At 42.5% G+C, this 15242-nt stretch overlaps 1 protein-coding gene across 1 annotated transcript; it reads left to right on the top strand.

Moving 5' to 3' along the window:
- The first annotated feature begins 8463 nt into the window (after positions 1-8463).
- Positions 8464-11775, top strand: LOC122945470 (interleukin-17A-like). The gene is made up of 3 exons (XM_044304538.1): positions 8464-8575; positions 9484-9680; positions 11538-11775. Exons 1-3 carry the CDS (start codon positions 8549-8551, stop codon positions 11773-11775), a joined length of 462 nt encoding a protein of 153 aa, XP_044160473.1. The 5' UTR covers positions 8464-8548.
- The last annotated feature ends 3467 nt before the right edge of the window (positions 11776-15242 follow it).

The raw sequence follows: 15242 nt of genomic DNA, 5'->3' as shown, positions 1-15242 counted from the left end.
CAATGTCTGATAGGTGCAGGTGTCACCTCTTATACCCGCACTCCTCTGTAGAAGGAGGCCTCCAAAGCAAAGGAGAGTGTACCACACATCCACTGCCTGCTCCCTATTCACTTCTATAGGAGTTCCACAAGCGTGAAAACCTCAAGGCTCAGCTTCTTCTAGAAGTCCCATAGAAAGTGAATGGAGCGGCAGCTGACAAACTCAACCTGTTGTTTTATTCAATCTGAAAATGGGACCCCCATTCTCTTGATCAGTGGGTGAACCCCACCAATCAGATACTTATCGCCACTAGGTGACATTGCTGGAATATCCTAGCGATATGCCACCAATGTGTGAGATGGGCCAACCCCACTTTGGGCCTCTGTTGCTACACTCCTGGGCACAACTTACTCTGCTTCCAATGGGGTAGGGACATCACCATACCCACCAAATTAATTGAAGGAAAATCATACCACTCATGACCTACATCTTTCTGATAATGATAATGGGATCCTGTCACTGGGCACTAATTTGGGTACAGTTTCACTAAAGACTCACATGGGCCATCTGTCATATTCATTATGGACACTATGCAACAAAATTCCCCTTTTAACAAACTCTGTGTCCAGACAATGAATGAAGCAGCTCTCTCTGTCTTCTTAAAGCGGGAACTCCCAGCACAATTTGAAGCACCCACCAACGGCTAGGTTATAAGAAACCAATGAGTTGCCGATGACCAATAACCCTGTGATTGGCAAGGGGTGCAGTTACAGATCACAGAAAGTTTTCATGCTTCTAGACTTCAAGTTTATCTGTTTCTATCTTGGTATTTAATGTTGTTGCTGTTTATATTGCTCAGTTTACAGTCGTTTTAATCACATACTGTATTTGGTTAAGTATCCTTTACAATGAGGTTGGGCATGTACAGATCTGCTGGACTTGTGCCCACTTTTAGAGGAAAAGATAAATCCTTCGGAAGTTAGTGTGTTAACTGTGGAGTATTAAAGAAAATGAATAACGGGAAGGGGGGGCCTTGAGAGGGAAGGGGGGGGGGGCCTTGAGAGGGCAGGGGTAGGATTATCCTTGCAGTACAGATAGAAGCTAGCATGCAGATATTGGGGGGGGGGGGGGGTTGGCTAGGATTTTACTAGTAATGACCATGATCTGCTCAGTGTGGATCTGACATGCCGCATTCCCTCTGACAAGCCATTCCGCAGTAGGCACACTCTGTCCATTGTGTAGCAGTTACCATCTCCAACCTCTACATGATGGATGAAGTGCGTTGTGTTGTGTTCTAGCATCAAATTCCAGGGCTGAAACCGCTGCTCAATGGGGGTGCAGGATGTTAGACCACCTCCAATCAGATAGAGATAACTCATCCTGAAGATAGGCCACCATGTGTAACATCGTTGAGGTGGTCGCACATGCTCAGTTTCATCCTTCAATTGCCAGTAGCCGGTTCTTGCGGTTCGCCCGGCGGTCGTTTCACAGCAAACTTTGCTCGTTTGTTGATGTTCGCCGGCGCCATATTCATTTACATTGTGAAGAACTTTGACCCATGACACATCCATCAGGTGGTACAGGACAGCCAATTGAGACGTTTCAGCACATGGACTCACCCCCTACCTTATAAATTAACCTGATCTGGCCGCCATTTTACCTTCTGTCTTTTGCCAGTGTAGGGAGAGGTTGCTGTGTGGAGCAGGGACAGGCTGTTAGGGACACCAAACGCTAACTAATAGGGCCACAAAGGTCCTTTTAAGGACTGGTATAGGTTTTCTATCGATAGGTGTTATACACAGAGGGGTACGATATACTTATAATATACTTTCTAATATAGAGAGTATATAATAGTGCATTTGTATTGTGCAGCAGTTGTGTGGGGTTCTGCTGCGATACTGCAGCTATATAGAGGGACAAACGCTATTGGAACAAATAATTTCTACTGGTGTGATATACCAGTCGCCCCCCAAAAAACTGATTGAAGCAGAGGTGTGATATACCAATAATATACATTCTATATAATGCATTTGGGTAGTGCAGCGTTTGTTTGCGGTTTTGCTGCGTTACCACAGCTACAGATAGTGACAAATGCCATTGGAACAAATAATTTCTTTTGCTGATATACCAGTTGCCCCCCAAAAAAGTGAAAAAAAAAAGTGGGCTAAAGTAAAATTGTTATTCAGTGAACACATAATGTACCTCCAGCCACATAATCACAATTTCTTTTCTTTCAGGTGAATGCCTAATTTTTAAGGCCCGCACAATTTCTAGACTCCAACAGGTCACGTTTCAGATAACTTCCCTTTAAGACGCCTTAAAATTGCCCATGATTAAAATATTTTTTGTGGGAAATTTTGCCATTGATCCCCCTCTAGTATGCCACTGTCCATGTTGTGGGACTATTTGTGCACTTCTGCTAAGTATTTGGTGGCTGCAAATATGAGCTGAAGGTTTTTCAGGTTTGCCTGCCATTAAAGTGAATGGGGCCCACCGCGAACTTGCGGTTCGCAAACATTTGATTGCATTCGCGAACCGTCCTGGCCGATGTTCGGCCATCACTAGCCTGTTCTTCTGTTCGAAGGTGTGACATATTTGCACAAGCAATCACATCATGTGAGGTCATTCCACCAAAGTCTCACATTCACAAAAACCTCCAACACTGTTGTTTTTTTGTTTAAATCGCAAATTATATTTTTTTCCCTCCTCACGACTCCTCCAATGGTGAGTTGTGAGCACATTTGCGCCTCTTTTCATGCATTATGTCGCTGTGGAGCACCAGCTTTACAGTTAGGTTTTTACAGTGGATCTGATTGCAATTGAGCTGTAGGGAAGTAATATGGACCTAATGGCAATGATGCAGTGGTGAAGTGTACGGGCTTAATGCAAGGGGCGGGTTTAATGATTCTGGTCTTCTATAGAGCAGCGGGGGAGAGCTCCTGCTGCATTCTGCTGCCTCACAGCCAGAGATGAGGTTTTTTCAGCTTTGTGATAATATTGAGGAGAAAAAGTACCTCCCAGGTAAAAAAAATAGCAAAATCTTTGCTCGATCCAGAGACATGATGGTCGTGAATTTTGGAGTATTAAAGAGGTTTTATGGGAGTTCAGTATTGATCATGTTCTATCCTCAGGACAGGTCAACAATTTCTGATCTGTGGGGGTCCAAGCCTCCGGCGCCCCCGCCAATCATCTGTTTGAAAAGAGCAGGTAGTCAGAACTACGACCTCTTCCTATGCCAGTGACACCATATTCGTAGAACCTCTGGAAATCTTATTTTAATTGACAGCAATTGAATGGCTATCTATGCAGTATGTAGTCAGCTTGGGTCCACCAGTTTGGCCTCATCCAGGACTATCCTGTGCAGGGATCCCCCAATTTGACGTAAATATGCCTTAAAACATATATGGACAGAGGTTTATCTTCAAGAAACAACTCATTTAATAAAGTCCCACTCTCAGTATACTCACTTATGGGTTGGAATGAAGAGCAACTCTGGAGGACCCGGTATGTCCATTCATTACATGGTCAACCCACTGACTTCAATGAGGACTATGTAATTCTTCATTTCAACTGTGGGGGTGCTGTAGGGGTATTAAACAGTTGCTTCCAGTTGGCATCGCAGATTAAAGCCATAGCTGTGGATCCCAGCGGCAGGACACTCGCTGATCAGCTTTTGATTGTGGGGATTGTCTGGTGGAGAACCCCTATCACCCCTTGTTTATTACACAGATTGATGACATGTGGTCCTCCACGTTCGTCTGGTTCATGTCTCAGAAACCTAGGCTAAGCTTACAGTCACTCAACCTAGATTTTATACTTTGACCCCATTTTGCCGTACACAATACAGCCTGACAGTTATAGCCACATCTACAGCCTGAACTCAAGCAAAACTTTACAGGTGGAAGTCAGCAGCTCCGCTGTACAGCAATGTCACTCAGTCCCAACATATGACTGCAGTCCCTTTTATGCTACAGGGAGTTCAACATGAATCTTTCAAGATTTTACAAGAGGCTATTAAATATATTTTTGTCACCTGCTTTACCATACAGTAGAAATTGACATAGGCTTAGGATAGACTATCAATGTTTTATCAGTGATGGAATCTCCACTGGAACCTCTGATGATGAACGCCATGCTGCAGAAATAGCATCGGCACTTGGTGGTAGACATGTGTTCTGTCTTCATACACGTCCACACAGTGTGCAGTCTGACATTCAGCATAAACCATCCCTGTCTTCCAAATAAGAGGACTGTTCTTTGTAGTCTAACTTGTTTATTGGTCAACAGGTACATATGTGACTGATGGATTATATATACGATTGATTGATTGTTTGGTAAAACTACAAGAATACAAATAATATGTATAAGTAATAAGCATGTATAGCATTTACTATAACATTTGCATTGACAGTAAAAGCAGATCGAGAAAACATGGATACTGGCCGCGTGCTTTGCGCATTTTTCCGTTTAGCCCACAATAGAAAAGTCCTATCCTTGTTCGTAATGTGACCAACAATAGGACCTGTTATATATATTTGCGGAGCCACAGAACGGACATATGGTTGCAGACACCATACAGTGTGCTGTCTGCATCTTTTGCGGCCCTGTTGAAGTGAATGGCTACGCATCCGACCTGCAAAAAATGCAGACAAAAAATATGTTTGTGTGCATGAGCCCTTATTCAGTGTGTCAGTGTAATTACAGCAACCTGCCTCCCAATCTCTCCTTCCCAGCAGGTCTGGCCACCAGGCTCACTCTGTTTATCCTTGCAGCTTGCAACCTACTTGTTATCTTGGCCTCTCTTCCTTTGGCTTTAGGGTGCGCATGCTAATCTACACCCTAATCTACAACTGGGGGTAGGTGCCTGAGCAATAGGTTTCCTAGCACGCTAGGATCCCACAAAGATGTATGTTCTGTTGTCTGCCTGTGTACTGACTTTCTGCCTGTTTACTGGATTCTGACCCTTCACTGACTGACTTGACCTCGGACCATCTACCTTTTACATAGCCCTTACATAGCCTGGAGGTGTGTTTGGGATCATCAACCTGGTGAAAAACAAATCATGGTCCCACTAACTTCAAACCAGATGGAACGTCATATCTCTGCAGAATACTATGATAGCCACGCTGGTTAAGTGTGCCTTGAATTTTGAAAAGAGTTCCTGCACATTCCACAAATTTTATTGCAGAAAACTTCTGTGACTGAATTAGTTCCATTTATCTGAATAGGATTGTTTTGGCAGCGAGCACACGGGTTTCTGCAAACCCAGAACTGATTTTCTGTAGCAGAAGTTTTTGGCAACAAACCCCACTGTGTGAAGGAAGCCAAACTCACCAAAAGTGTTGTCTGCAAAGCCCCCCCCCCCCCCCCCCCACACCAACACACCTCCTCCTCCATGATTCCTCCTTTTTTGAGTCTCACAAAGACATGGCAGTTGGAACCAAAAATCTCAAATTTTGACACATCAGACCACATTACAGATTTCCACTGGTTTCTTTGCCAAAGCAATTCTCTTCTTGATGTCAGTAAAGCATTTGCAAAGGGTTAATTGTTGTAATGCTATGTCATTGTATTGCACATCACTGTGTTTACTATCTCTGTACTGTGACAACTTTCATTTTATTATCTCTGTTCTGTGACATCACTGTATTTATTATCCCTGTACTGTGACAACTTTCATTTTATTATCTCTGTTCTGTGACATCACTGTATTTATTATCCCTGTACTGTGACATCACTGTGTTTATTATCCCTGTACTGTGACATCACTGTGTTTGTTATCCCTGTACTGTGACATCACTGTGTTTATTATCCCTGCACTGTGACATCACTGTGTTTATTATCCCTGTACTGTGACATCACTGTGTTTGTTATCTCTGTACTGTGACATCACTGTGTTTATTATCCCTGCACTGTGACATTGCTGTGTTTATTATCCCTGTACTGTGACATCACTGTGTTTGTTATCCCTGTACTGTGACATCACTGTGTTTATTATCCCTGTACTGTGACATCACTGTGTTTGTTATCTCTGTACTGTGACATCACTGTGTTTATTATCCCTGCACTGTGACATTGCTGTGTTTATTATCCCTGTACTGTGACATCACTGTGTTTGTTATCCCTGTACTGTGACATCACTGTGTTTATTATCCCTGCACTGTGACATCACTGTGTTTGTTATCCCTGTACTGTGACATCACTGTGTTTATTATCTCTGTACTGTGACATCACTGTATTTATTTTCCCTGTACTGTGACATCACTGTGTTTATTATCCCTGTACTGTGACATCACTGTGTTTATTATCTCTGTACTGTGACATCACTGTATTTATTATCCCTGTACTGTGACATCACTGTGTTTATTATCTCTGTACTGTGACATCACTGTATTTATTATCCCTGTACTGTGACATCACTGTGTTTATTATCCCTGCACTGTGACATCACTGTGTTTATTATTTCTGTACTGTGACATCACTGTGTTTATTATCCCTGCACTGTGACATCACTGTGTTTATTATCTCTGTACTGTGACATCACTGTGTTTATTATCCCTGTTCTGTGACATCACTGTGTTTATTATCTCTGTACTGTGACATCACTGTGTTTATTATCCCTGTACTGTGACATCACTGTGTTTATTATCCCTGTACTGTGACATCACTGTATTTATTTTCCCTGTACTGTGACATCACTGTGTTTATTATCCCTGTACTGTGACATCACTGTGTTTATTATCTCTGTACTGTGACATCACTGTGTTTATTATCCTTGTACTGTGACATCACTGTGTTTATTATCCATGTACTGTGACATCACTGTGTTTATTATCCCTGTACTGTGACATCACTGTGTTTATTATCCCTGTACTGTGACATCACTGTGTTTATTATCTCTGTACTGTGACATCACTGTGTTTATTATCCCTGTACTGTGACATCACTGTGTTTATTATCTATGTACTGTGACATCACTGTGTTTATTATCTCTGTACTGTGACATCACTGTATTTATTTTCCCTGTACTGTGACATCACTGTGTTTATTATCCCTGTACTGTGACATCACTGTGTTTATTATCACTGTACAGTGACATCACTGTGTTTATTATCCCTGTACTGTGACATCACTGTGTTTATTATCCCTGTACTGTGACATCACTGTGTTTATTATCACTGTACAGTGACATCACTGTGTTTATTATCCCTGTACTGTGACATCACTGTATTTATTTCCCTGTACTGTGACATCACTGTGTTTATTATCCCTGTACTGTGACATCACTGTGTTTATTATCACTGTACAGTGACATCACTGTGTTTATTATCCCTGTACTGTGACATCACTGTGTTTATTATCCCTGTACTGTGACATCACTGTATTTATTTTCCCTGTACTGTGACATCACTGTGTTTATTATTCCTGTTCTGTGACATCACTGTGTTTATTATCTCTGTACTGTGACATCACTGTGTGTATTATCTCTGTACTGTGACATCACTGTGTTTATTATCTCTGTACTGTGACATCACTGTATTTATTATCTCTGTACTGTGACATCACTGTGTTTATTATCCCTGTACTGTGACATCACTGTGTTTATTATCTCTGTACTGTGACATCACTGTATTTATTATCTCTGTACTGTGACATCACTGTGTTTATTATCCCTGTACTGTGACATCACTGTGTTTATTATTCCTGTTCTGTGACATCACTGTGTGTATTATATCTGTACTATGACATCACTGTGTTTATTATCTCTGTACTGTGACATCACTGTGTTTATTATCTCTGTACTGTGATATCACTGTGTTTATTATCCCTGTACTGTGACATCACTGTGTTTATTATCTCTGTACTGTGACATCACTGTGTGTATTATCCCTGTACTGTGACATCACTGTGTGTATTATCTCTGTACTGTGACATCACTGTGTGTATTATCTCTGTACTGTGACATCACTGTGTGTATTATCTCTGTACTGTGACATCACTGTGTTTATTATCTCTGTACTGTGACATCACTGTGTTTATTATCTCTGTACTGTGACATCACTGTGTGTATTATCTCTGTACTGTGACATCACTGTGTGTATTATCTCTGTACTGGTAGCCTGATTATTTATTCCAATTAAATCTTTCTGCGAATTTTCAAATCTGGAATTTTTGTATTTTTTCTATATGTTGATATAGAAAAATTGAGAAATGGGGAAACATAGAAGCACCTGTTATAAAGCGAGATAAAAATCAGAAGACTCATTGGAGAAAACCACGACCCACTTCCACTGTGACGTATTGTCTATTAATATGCAAATCTGTTACTGAATTCTTCACCCCGGACTCCCTGACGGGGCAACTATCAGCAGATTCCAGCTCAGGAAGCCTATCGCTCTCTATGATTTATCAGCTAAGATTTTCCTACTTGACAAGAACCTGAAACCACAGGCTGAACCAGATATGGAAGGCGTGCTCTCTATATAATGCCGGGTCTAGACCTCAGCACATCACAGCAATCACCTGCTCAAGACTAGAAAGCAGCCAGAGATCAAACAGCAGCAGAACCATGGACATCCTGACAGGAACCTGCAAGGTGAGAAGCGGACCCACCGCCACAGACAGCACCGACAATGACCTCTTCCTTTACTTTATTAGGATTTATTGTTTATTTTATGTTATATACTTTATTTTAATAGATATTATTTATTTTAACTTTTCATTATGATTGTGTTACATATTAAGATTTTTTTCTATATTTTGTTTTTTATTTTAGTTATTATATATTATTTCCATTATGCACTGCTTAGATTTCTGATTTTTTAGTACTTTATATAATTTCATTTTATCTATTATTCCATGCATCATTTTCATATTATTCAACATAATACATTTAGACAGTATTTGATTTTTTTTTCTTTTTAGCTGGTCAACAGAGAATTGTAATTTTTGTAACTAAATCTATTGTCTGTATCTATCTGTCTGTCTGTTTTATCTATCTATCTATCTATCTATCTATCTATCTATCTATCTACCTATCTCATATCTATCTTTCTATCTATTTATCTATCTATCTATCTATTATTTATATATCTATCTAATATCTATCTATTTATCTATAATCTATCTATCTAGAGAAAAAAGGAAGGCTACATTTCTTTTTTTCTCAAGATTGTTTAACAAGACCTTGGTCGTTGGTCTTTTGGAGAATTTGTTTTGCACCCACATTTACCGTCTGTGTGCTGCTCTCCACTTTTTTTGTTTCTTCTATCTATCTATCTATCTATCTATCTATCTATCTATCTATCTATCTATCTATCTAATATCTATTTATCTATCTCTTATCTTTCTGTCTGTATCTATGTATGTAAATTATTATTCTTTAGGCTAATCTTTGTTATTTTCTGCATGTCTTGTGGTTGAGCTTTTTATGTTCCGCACACTGGCAGTAAATGGGATAAATATATTGTCTATATTGTCATCTAATCGTCTTCTCACATTCAGTTCACAGCGGTGCTGCTTCTCCTTGGAGTCACCACTTTGATGTCTGTCCAATGCCTGGATCTTCATCGTCATAAAGGATGTCCACCTGCCACTAAATTCCCACCTACGGTGAAAGTCAGCCTAAATATGAGTGGACAGGACTCGCCTCTCCTGAGTGGTGATGTGAGGAAGCGCTCCACCTCTCCATGGGAGTACAGGTAATGTACATTTGCCTATCTAATCAAATATTGATTATTCATGAACGAAATCAGCAACCATGGATTAACATTGCACTAAGCAGGGGCGTGACTGGGATTCATACCGCCCCAGAGCAACTCCTGGAAGCCCCGCCCCTGCCTTGTAAATAGTAAACTAAACGGAAGTAATGCAAATAGCTGCAAAATTGCATATAAAGGATAGAGTAATAGAAGAAAGTTGCACAGATCCCATCATGCTCCAGGATTCATGGCAATGTGGATAATGTGAAGAAAATGACCATCATGCTTTGCACTGTACACCATGTTCACATTTCCTATGTGATGCAGTAAAGTCTTCTTGCCCTTTACTAATTTGTGGGGGAAGGGAGGTGACAACCGTCCTGAGCAAATGTTGGGTTTACTGCAATGGTTGACACTTTCAAACCCTTCTAAGGGTGTAGTTCCTGTAAACAAGTAGGCGGAGCTCACTACATAGGCGGAGCTATCAGGGTAGGCATAGATATAATAAACGCGGTCTCTGGTGCAGGGCCGATGCAAGGATTTTTGCCTCCCTAGGCAAAGATCCATTTTGCCCACCTCTCATGTCACTCACTTACTGTCAGCAGTGATGGCTAGTTCGCATTGTTCGCCCGCGAACATATGCGGGCTGCCATCTTTTTTCACAAGTCCAGCGAGGCACAGGTAAGCCCTTACCTGTGCGCGAGCCGGTCTGAAAACAAGTGCGGTCAGCAGGAGCAGGCAGTTCCGAGAACAGCCACCGGGGCCTTCATCGGGCTGTTGTCGGAACTGCCTGCTCCCGGTGACCGCATTTGTTTTCAGACCGGCTCGCGGCATAAGCACAGATAAGGGCTTACCTGTGTCTCGCCAGACTTGTGAAAAAAGATGGCAGCCCGCATATGTTCGCGGGCGAACAATGCGAACTAGCCATCACTGCTGACAGACACACACACTGACAGACAGACAAGTACTCAGACACTCACTGAATGACGTACACATACACTCATTCAAACACTCACTGATAGACACACATTCACTGACAGACATACACATACCCACTGAAACACACACACTGAGAAACTCACTGACAGACACTCACTCACTGACAAACACACACATATACTCTCACACAGACACTCACTGACAAACATACACACACTTACTGACCGACAGACATCCACACTCACTGACATACACTCACTCACTGACATATACACACAAACACTCAATGACAGACACATATACATTTACTGACAGACAGATAGACATACATACACTCTCTCACTGACATAAATACTCAGTCAAACACTTAAACACTCCAGTGTGGTGCAGCTCCTCAGTCCTCCAGCGCGCCGTTTAGTATGCCGGGGCCGGAATGACGTCATATTCCGGCATCACAGAGGGCGCACGAGGGAGGAGTGGGGAGCTGCTAGAACAGCCTCCTTTGCCGCCCGCCTCCTCTCCTCCAGTAATTTACTGGCAGAGCAGGAACCAGCCATCAGGGTAAGCAGATGCCTGCTCTGCCATATTTTAGAAGGACCTCCACCTCCTGGCCCCCCTGTAACGGCGCTGGGGGGCGGCTCAAGAGCCGCTCACCCAGGGATGCAGCCCCAGACAGGGGGAGCCCACCAGGGCTGCTCTGGTGCCTCATACCCCATTACAGCATGAGAGAGGGACAGGCCAAGATAGTGCTTGGCATGAGTTGGCCCCATTCAGTGTGTTCTAGCCCCATCTCTCCAGGGGGCCCAACGAGCTGCATGGTACATTGAACTCTGACGTTAAGGTTTGTTCCATAGGAGCTTTAGTTAAAGTTGAATCAATATCTCCATGTATTTATTTATTTTTTCTTTTTGTCCACAGCTATGACAAAAACATCCACCGACACCCTGTGGTTATTGCCGAGGCCAAGTGTGAACTTTCCGGATGCATAGACGCCGAGGGCAAAGTGGACAACGAATTAAATTCTGTCCCCATTAGACAAGAGATCCTGGTCCTTCACCGTGAGATGAAGGGGTGCGTCCCCGTCTTCACGCTGGAGAGAAAGATCGTGACTGTGGGCTGCACCTGCGTACGAGCCGTCACCCAAGAGCAGCAATAGAGAGGAGAGGATCCAGCTCCGGCATAAAGAGAAGTCCCCATACCAGGATGTTTATCTATTGTGTTTAATGGATGGAGCAAAATTTAGAAAATGAAGAAGTCAAATAAAAGTAGCACTGGTAAAGTGCGGGTATTAGGTAGCAATGTACATTGCAAATTCTCAGACAATATTTTTTAAATTTTTTGTATTTATATATTTATACTTTTATATGTAACAGGAGTTCGATGCAATGTATTTATTATCAAATGCAATGAAAAAATAAATGTAAGATGTAAAGAACAATTGGTGGCTATTGGTTTCTCAATGTTTACATCGGGGGGGGGGGGGGGGGGGGGATAGTAAACACAAAACCTACCCACTAAAAGCATAGCCCTACAGATGTAGCAGTGTTAACAATCACAGTCATAAAGCATTAACTAGATGTGAGAACTCACCAAATGTGACGGTAAACTCTGCTACGTCTGTACATGATTCACTTTGTTTACCAGGTCAAGGGTTAGGCAACAGAGGCAGCTGCTTAGGACTCCACCCAAGGCATACCAAAGAAAATACTGTAACAGCCCCCCCCCCCCCCCCCATCACCAACTACTGTGTGACATTTATTTCTTTGGACCATCTTAAAGGGGAGAAGTATTTGATGATTGGGGTCCCATTTCTCCCAATGAATGGAATGACAGGAGTAACATGCGCTCTGCTGCTCCCTTCCTTCTCTATGGGACTCATTGCTCAGCTTTTTCTGGAAAGTGACTGCAGCGGCATACTCGACCTGTCGTTCTGTTCAGTCTGGAAAACGGGCCGCCTTTCTGGTGATCATTGGTTGAACCCCCACCAATCAGATACTTAGCACCTATCCTGTGGACAGGGGATAGGTTTGTATTGTGGGAAAACTCCTAGGTGTTGGCCCATCTCACATGTTGGTGCCATATCGCACCGATAGGTGTAGGTGCCACCTCTTATACCCGCACTTATCTGTAAAAGGAGGCCTCCAAAGCAAAGGAGAGTGTACCACACATCCACTGCATGCTCCCTATTCACTTCTATAGGAGTTCCACAAGCGTGAAAACCTCAAGGCTCAGCTTTTTCTGGAAGTCCCATAGAACGTGAATGAAGCACATTTCTCAATATATAGCTCATTGGGGAGGTCTAAATGGTCTCAGTTAGCAGGTTCTGTATGTAGGCACCATCTAGTACAGTGATGGCGAACCTTTTAGAGACCGAGTGCCAAACTTCAACCAAAAACCCACTTATTTATCGCAAAGTGCCAACACAGCAATTTACCCTGAATACTACAGTCCAATATAGTACATCTTCTATGTACTTTATCATTTAGCTATAATAACCTGCCTACATTTAGTGCGCTGTTTGTGCTGTACATAGTGCGCCCTGCGCTGATGAATGTAAAATCTAAGGAATATTGGTATGCCTTAGACTTTTTCCAGGGTGCGGGTGCTCACAGACAGGGCTCTGAGTGCCGCCTCTGGCACCAGTGCCATAGGTTCTCCACCACTGATCTAGTATGTACAAAAAGGGATTTTAAAGCTCTTAAAGGGGATTCGACCTAAAATGTATACACTGAAACCCCTTTCAGGGGTTGTCCAGGATTTTACTAGAGATGACCTATTCTCAGATTGAGGCCATCACGATCTGCTCAGTGGGGATCTGACATGCCGCATTCCCTCTGACAAGCCATTCCGCAGTAGGTACACCACTCTCTCCATTGTGTAGCAGTTACCAGCTCCAACCTCTACATGATGGATGGAGCTGCGTAGTTTTAGCATGAAATTCCGGGGCTGAAGGTACTCTGAAACAGCTGCTCAATGAGACCCCCTCCAATCAGATAGAGATAACTCATCCTGAAGATAGGCCACCAGGTGTAACATCGCTGAGGTGGTCGCACATGCTCAGTTCCATCCTTCAACTGTCAGTAGCCGGTTCTTCTGTTCGAAGGAGTAACACATTTGCACAAGCAGGCACATCATGTGAGGTCATTCCTCCACAGTCTCACAATCACAAAAATTTAGAACACTGTTGTTTTTTTGTTTAAATCGCAAATTATATTGGTTTACCTCCTCACGACTCCTACAATGGTGAGTTGTGAGCACATTTGTGCCTCATTTCATGCATTATGTCGCTCTGGAGCCCCAGCCTTACATTTAGGTGTTTACATTGGATCTGATAGCAATTGAGCTATAGGGAAGTAATATGGACCTAATGGCAATGATGCAGTGGTGAAGTGTACGGGCTTCGGCAAGGGGAGGGTTTAATGATTCTGGTCTATTATAGAGCAGCGGGGGAGAGCTCCTGCTGCATTCAGCTGCCTTACAGCCAGAGATGAGGGTATTTTCAGCTTTGTGATAATATTGAGGGGTAGAAGTACCTCCCAGGTAAAAAAGAATGTGAAATCTTTGCTCGATCCAAAGACATGATGGTCATGAATTTTGGAGTATTAAAGAGGTTTTATGAGAGTTCAGTATTGATGATGACTAGAGATGAGCGAATTTCTCAAAAATTTGATTCGGCCGTGTCACAATGACAGAGTATGGAGTTGGCAGCATCAGGATAAGTGTGGCAGGTGCAGCGGGTGCAGCGGCAGTGTGAGATAAGTGTGGCAGGTGCAGCGGCAGTGTGGCAGGCACAGCACTATGAAGTGCCTTTTGCGCTGTGGCATTAGAAGAATTTTGATATCTCTGACTTTTAGTCTAACCAGACTGTCTATTACCCTGTAATTCCTCTAGTGCCGTTTTGTGGAAACAGTAGGTTTAAAGAGCACACCAAATGCTTGAAATAACCTCTTTATTAACTTATAACATATAACACTGCCGCCTCCGCAGCAGATAGTCAATGTAGATAACACATGTTGAAAAGATATCACAAAATGGCGGTATGATTAAGATCGTGGTTCAACTGCTCAATCTTGTCATTCAACATAAAATGGTGGATATATTTCTCTCTTCAGTATCTGTACTCTCACTTTAAGTTATTTAAGCACTTTATGATCTCTTTGAGCGCTATATCTGAGGTCTAACTAATAGTTCACTTGCAGTATGCAGTTAGCAGTGACTGTTTGCAGATTGGTTGAGTATGATCTGGTATGGCTGTAATTGGTGGAGCTGTAAGTAAACACATATATATCTAGTTCAGTATACAGTTCCAATCACAATACTAACAACAGGAACCTTATATAACTGTTTTAAATACCTATTTTGGCCTCTCCTGCTTCCATAAAAACACAGCTCTCAGTGGAGTGATTGTCTCTTCAACTCCTGTCTCTGGTGAATAATGATTCTAGCAGCAGGAGCTGGGGTTATTCCCAGACAGGCTGTGTGTGAGGCTGGCTGTGATTGGTGAAAACTCTTGCTGTGTGAGAACCTGGCTGTGATTGGTCTAGACATCTACCCAGCAACAACAGATTAACACTATGCTTTCTGTTGTTTTTGCTGTGTCACTGAGCTTACCTTACACAATAA

The sequence above is a fragment of the Bufo gargarizans genome, chromosome 8 (assembly GCF_014858855.1).
Source record: "Bufo gargarizans isolate SCDJY-AF-19 chromosome 8, ASM1485885v1, whole genome shotgun sequence".
NCBI lineage: Eukaryota > Metazoa > Chordata > Amphibia > Anura > Bufonidae > Bufo > Bufo gargarizans.
This window is presented reverse-complemented; position numbering and strand designations above follow the sequence as displayed.

What these genes read in the sequence shown, in the direction of transcription:
- LOC122945470 (XM_044304538.1), top strand. Translation starts at nt 8,549, where the DNA reads ATGGACATCCTGACAGGAACCTGCAAG. An exon ending in TCCTGACAGGAACCTGCAAG is followed by an intron (nt 8,576 to 9,483) that starts GTGAGAAGCGGA and finishes TCTCACATTCAG; the next exon opens with TTCACAGCGGTGCTGCTTCT. An exon ending in ACCTCTCCATGGGAGTACAG is followed by an intron (nt 9,681 to 11,537) that starts GTAATGTACATT and finishes TTTTGTCCACAG; the next exon opens with CTATGACAAAAACATCCACC.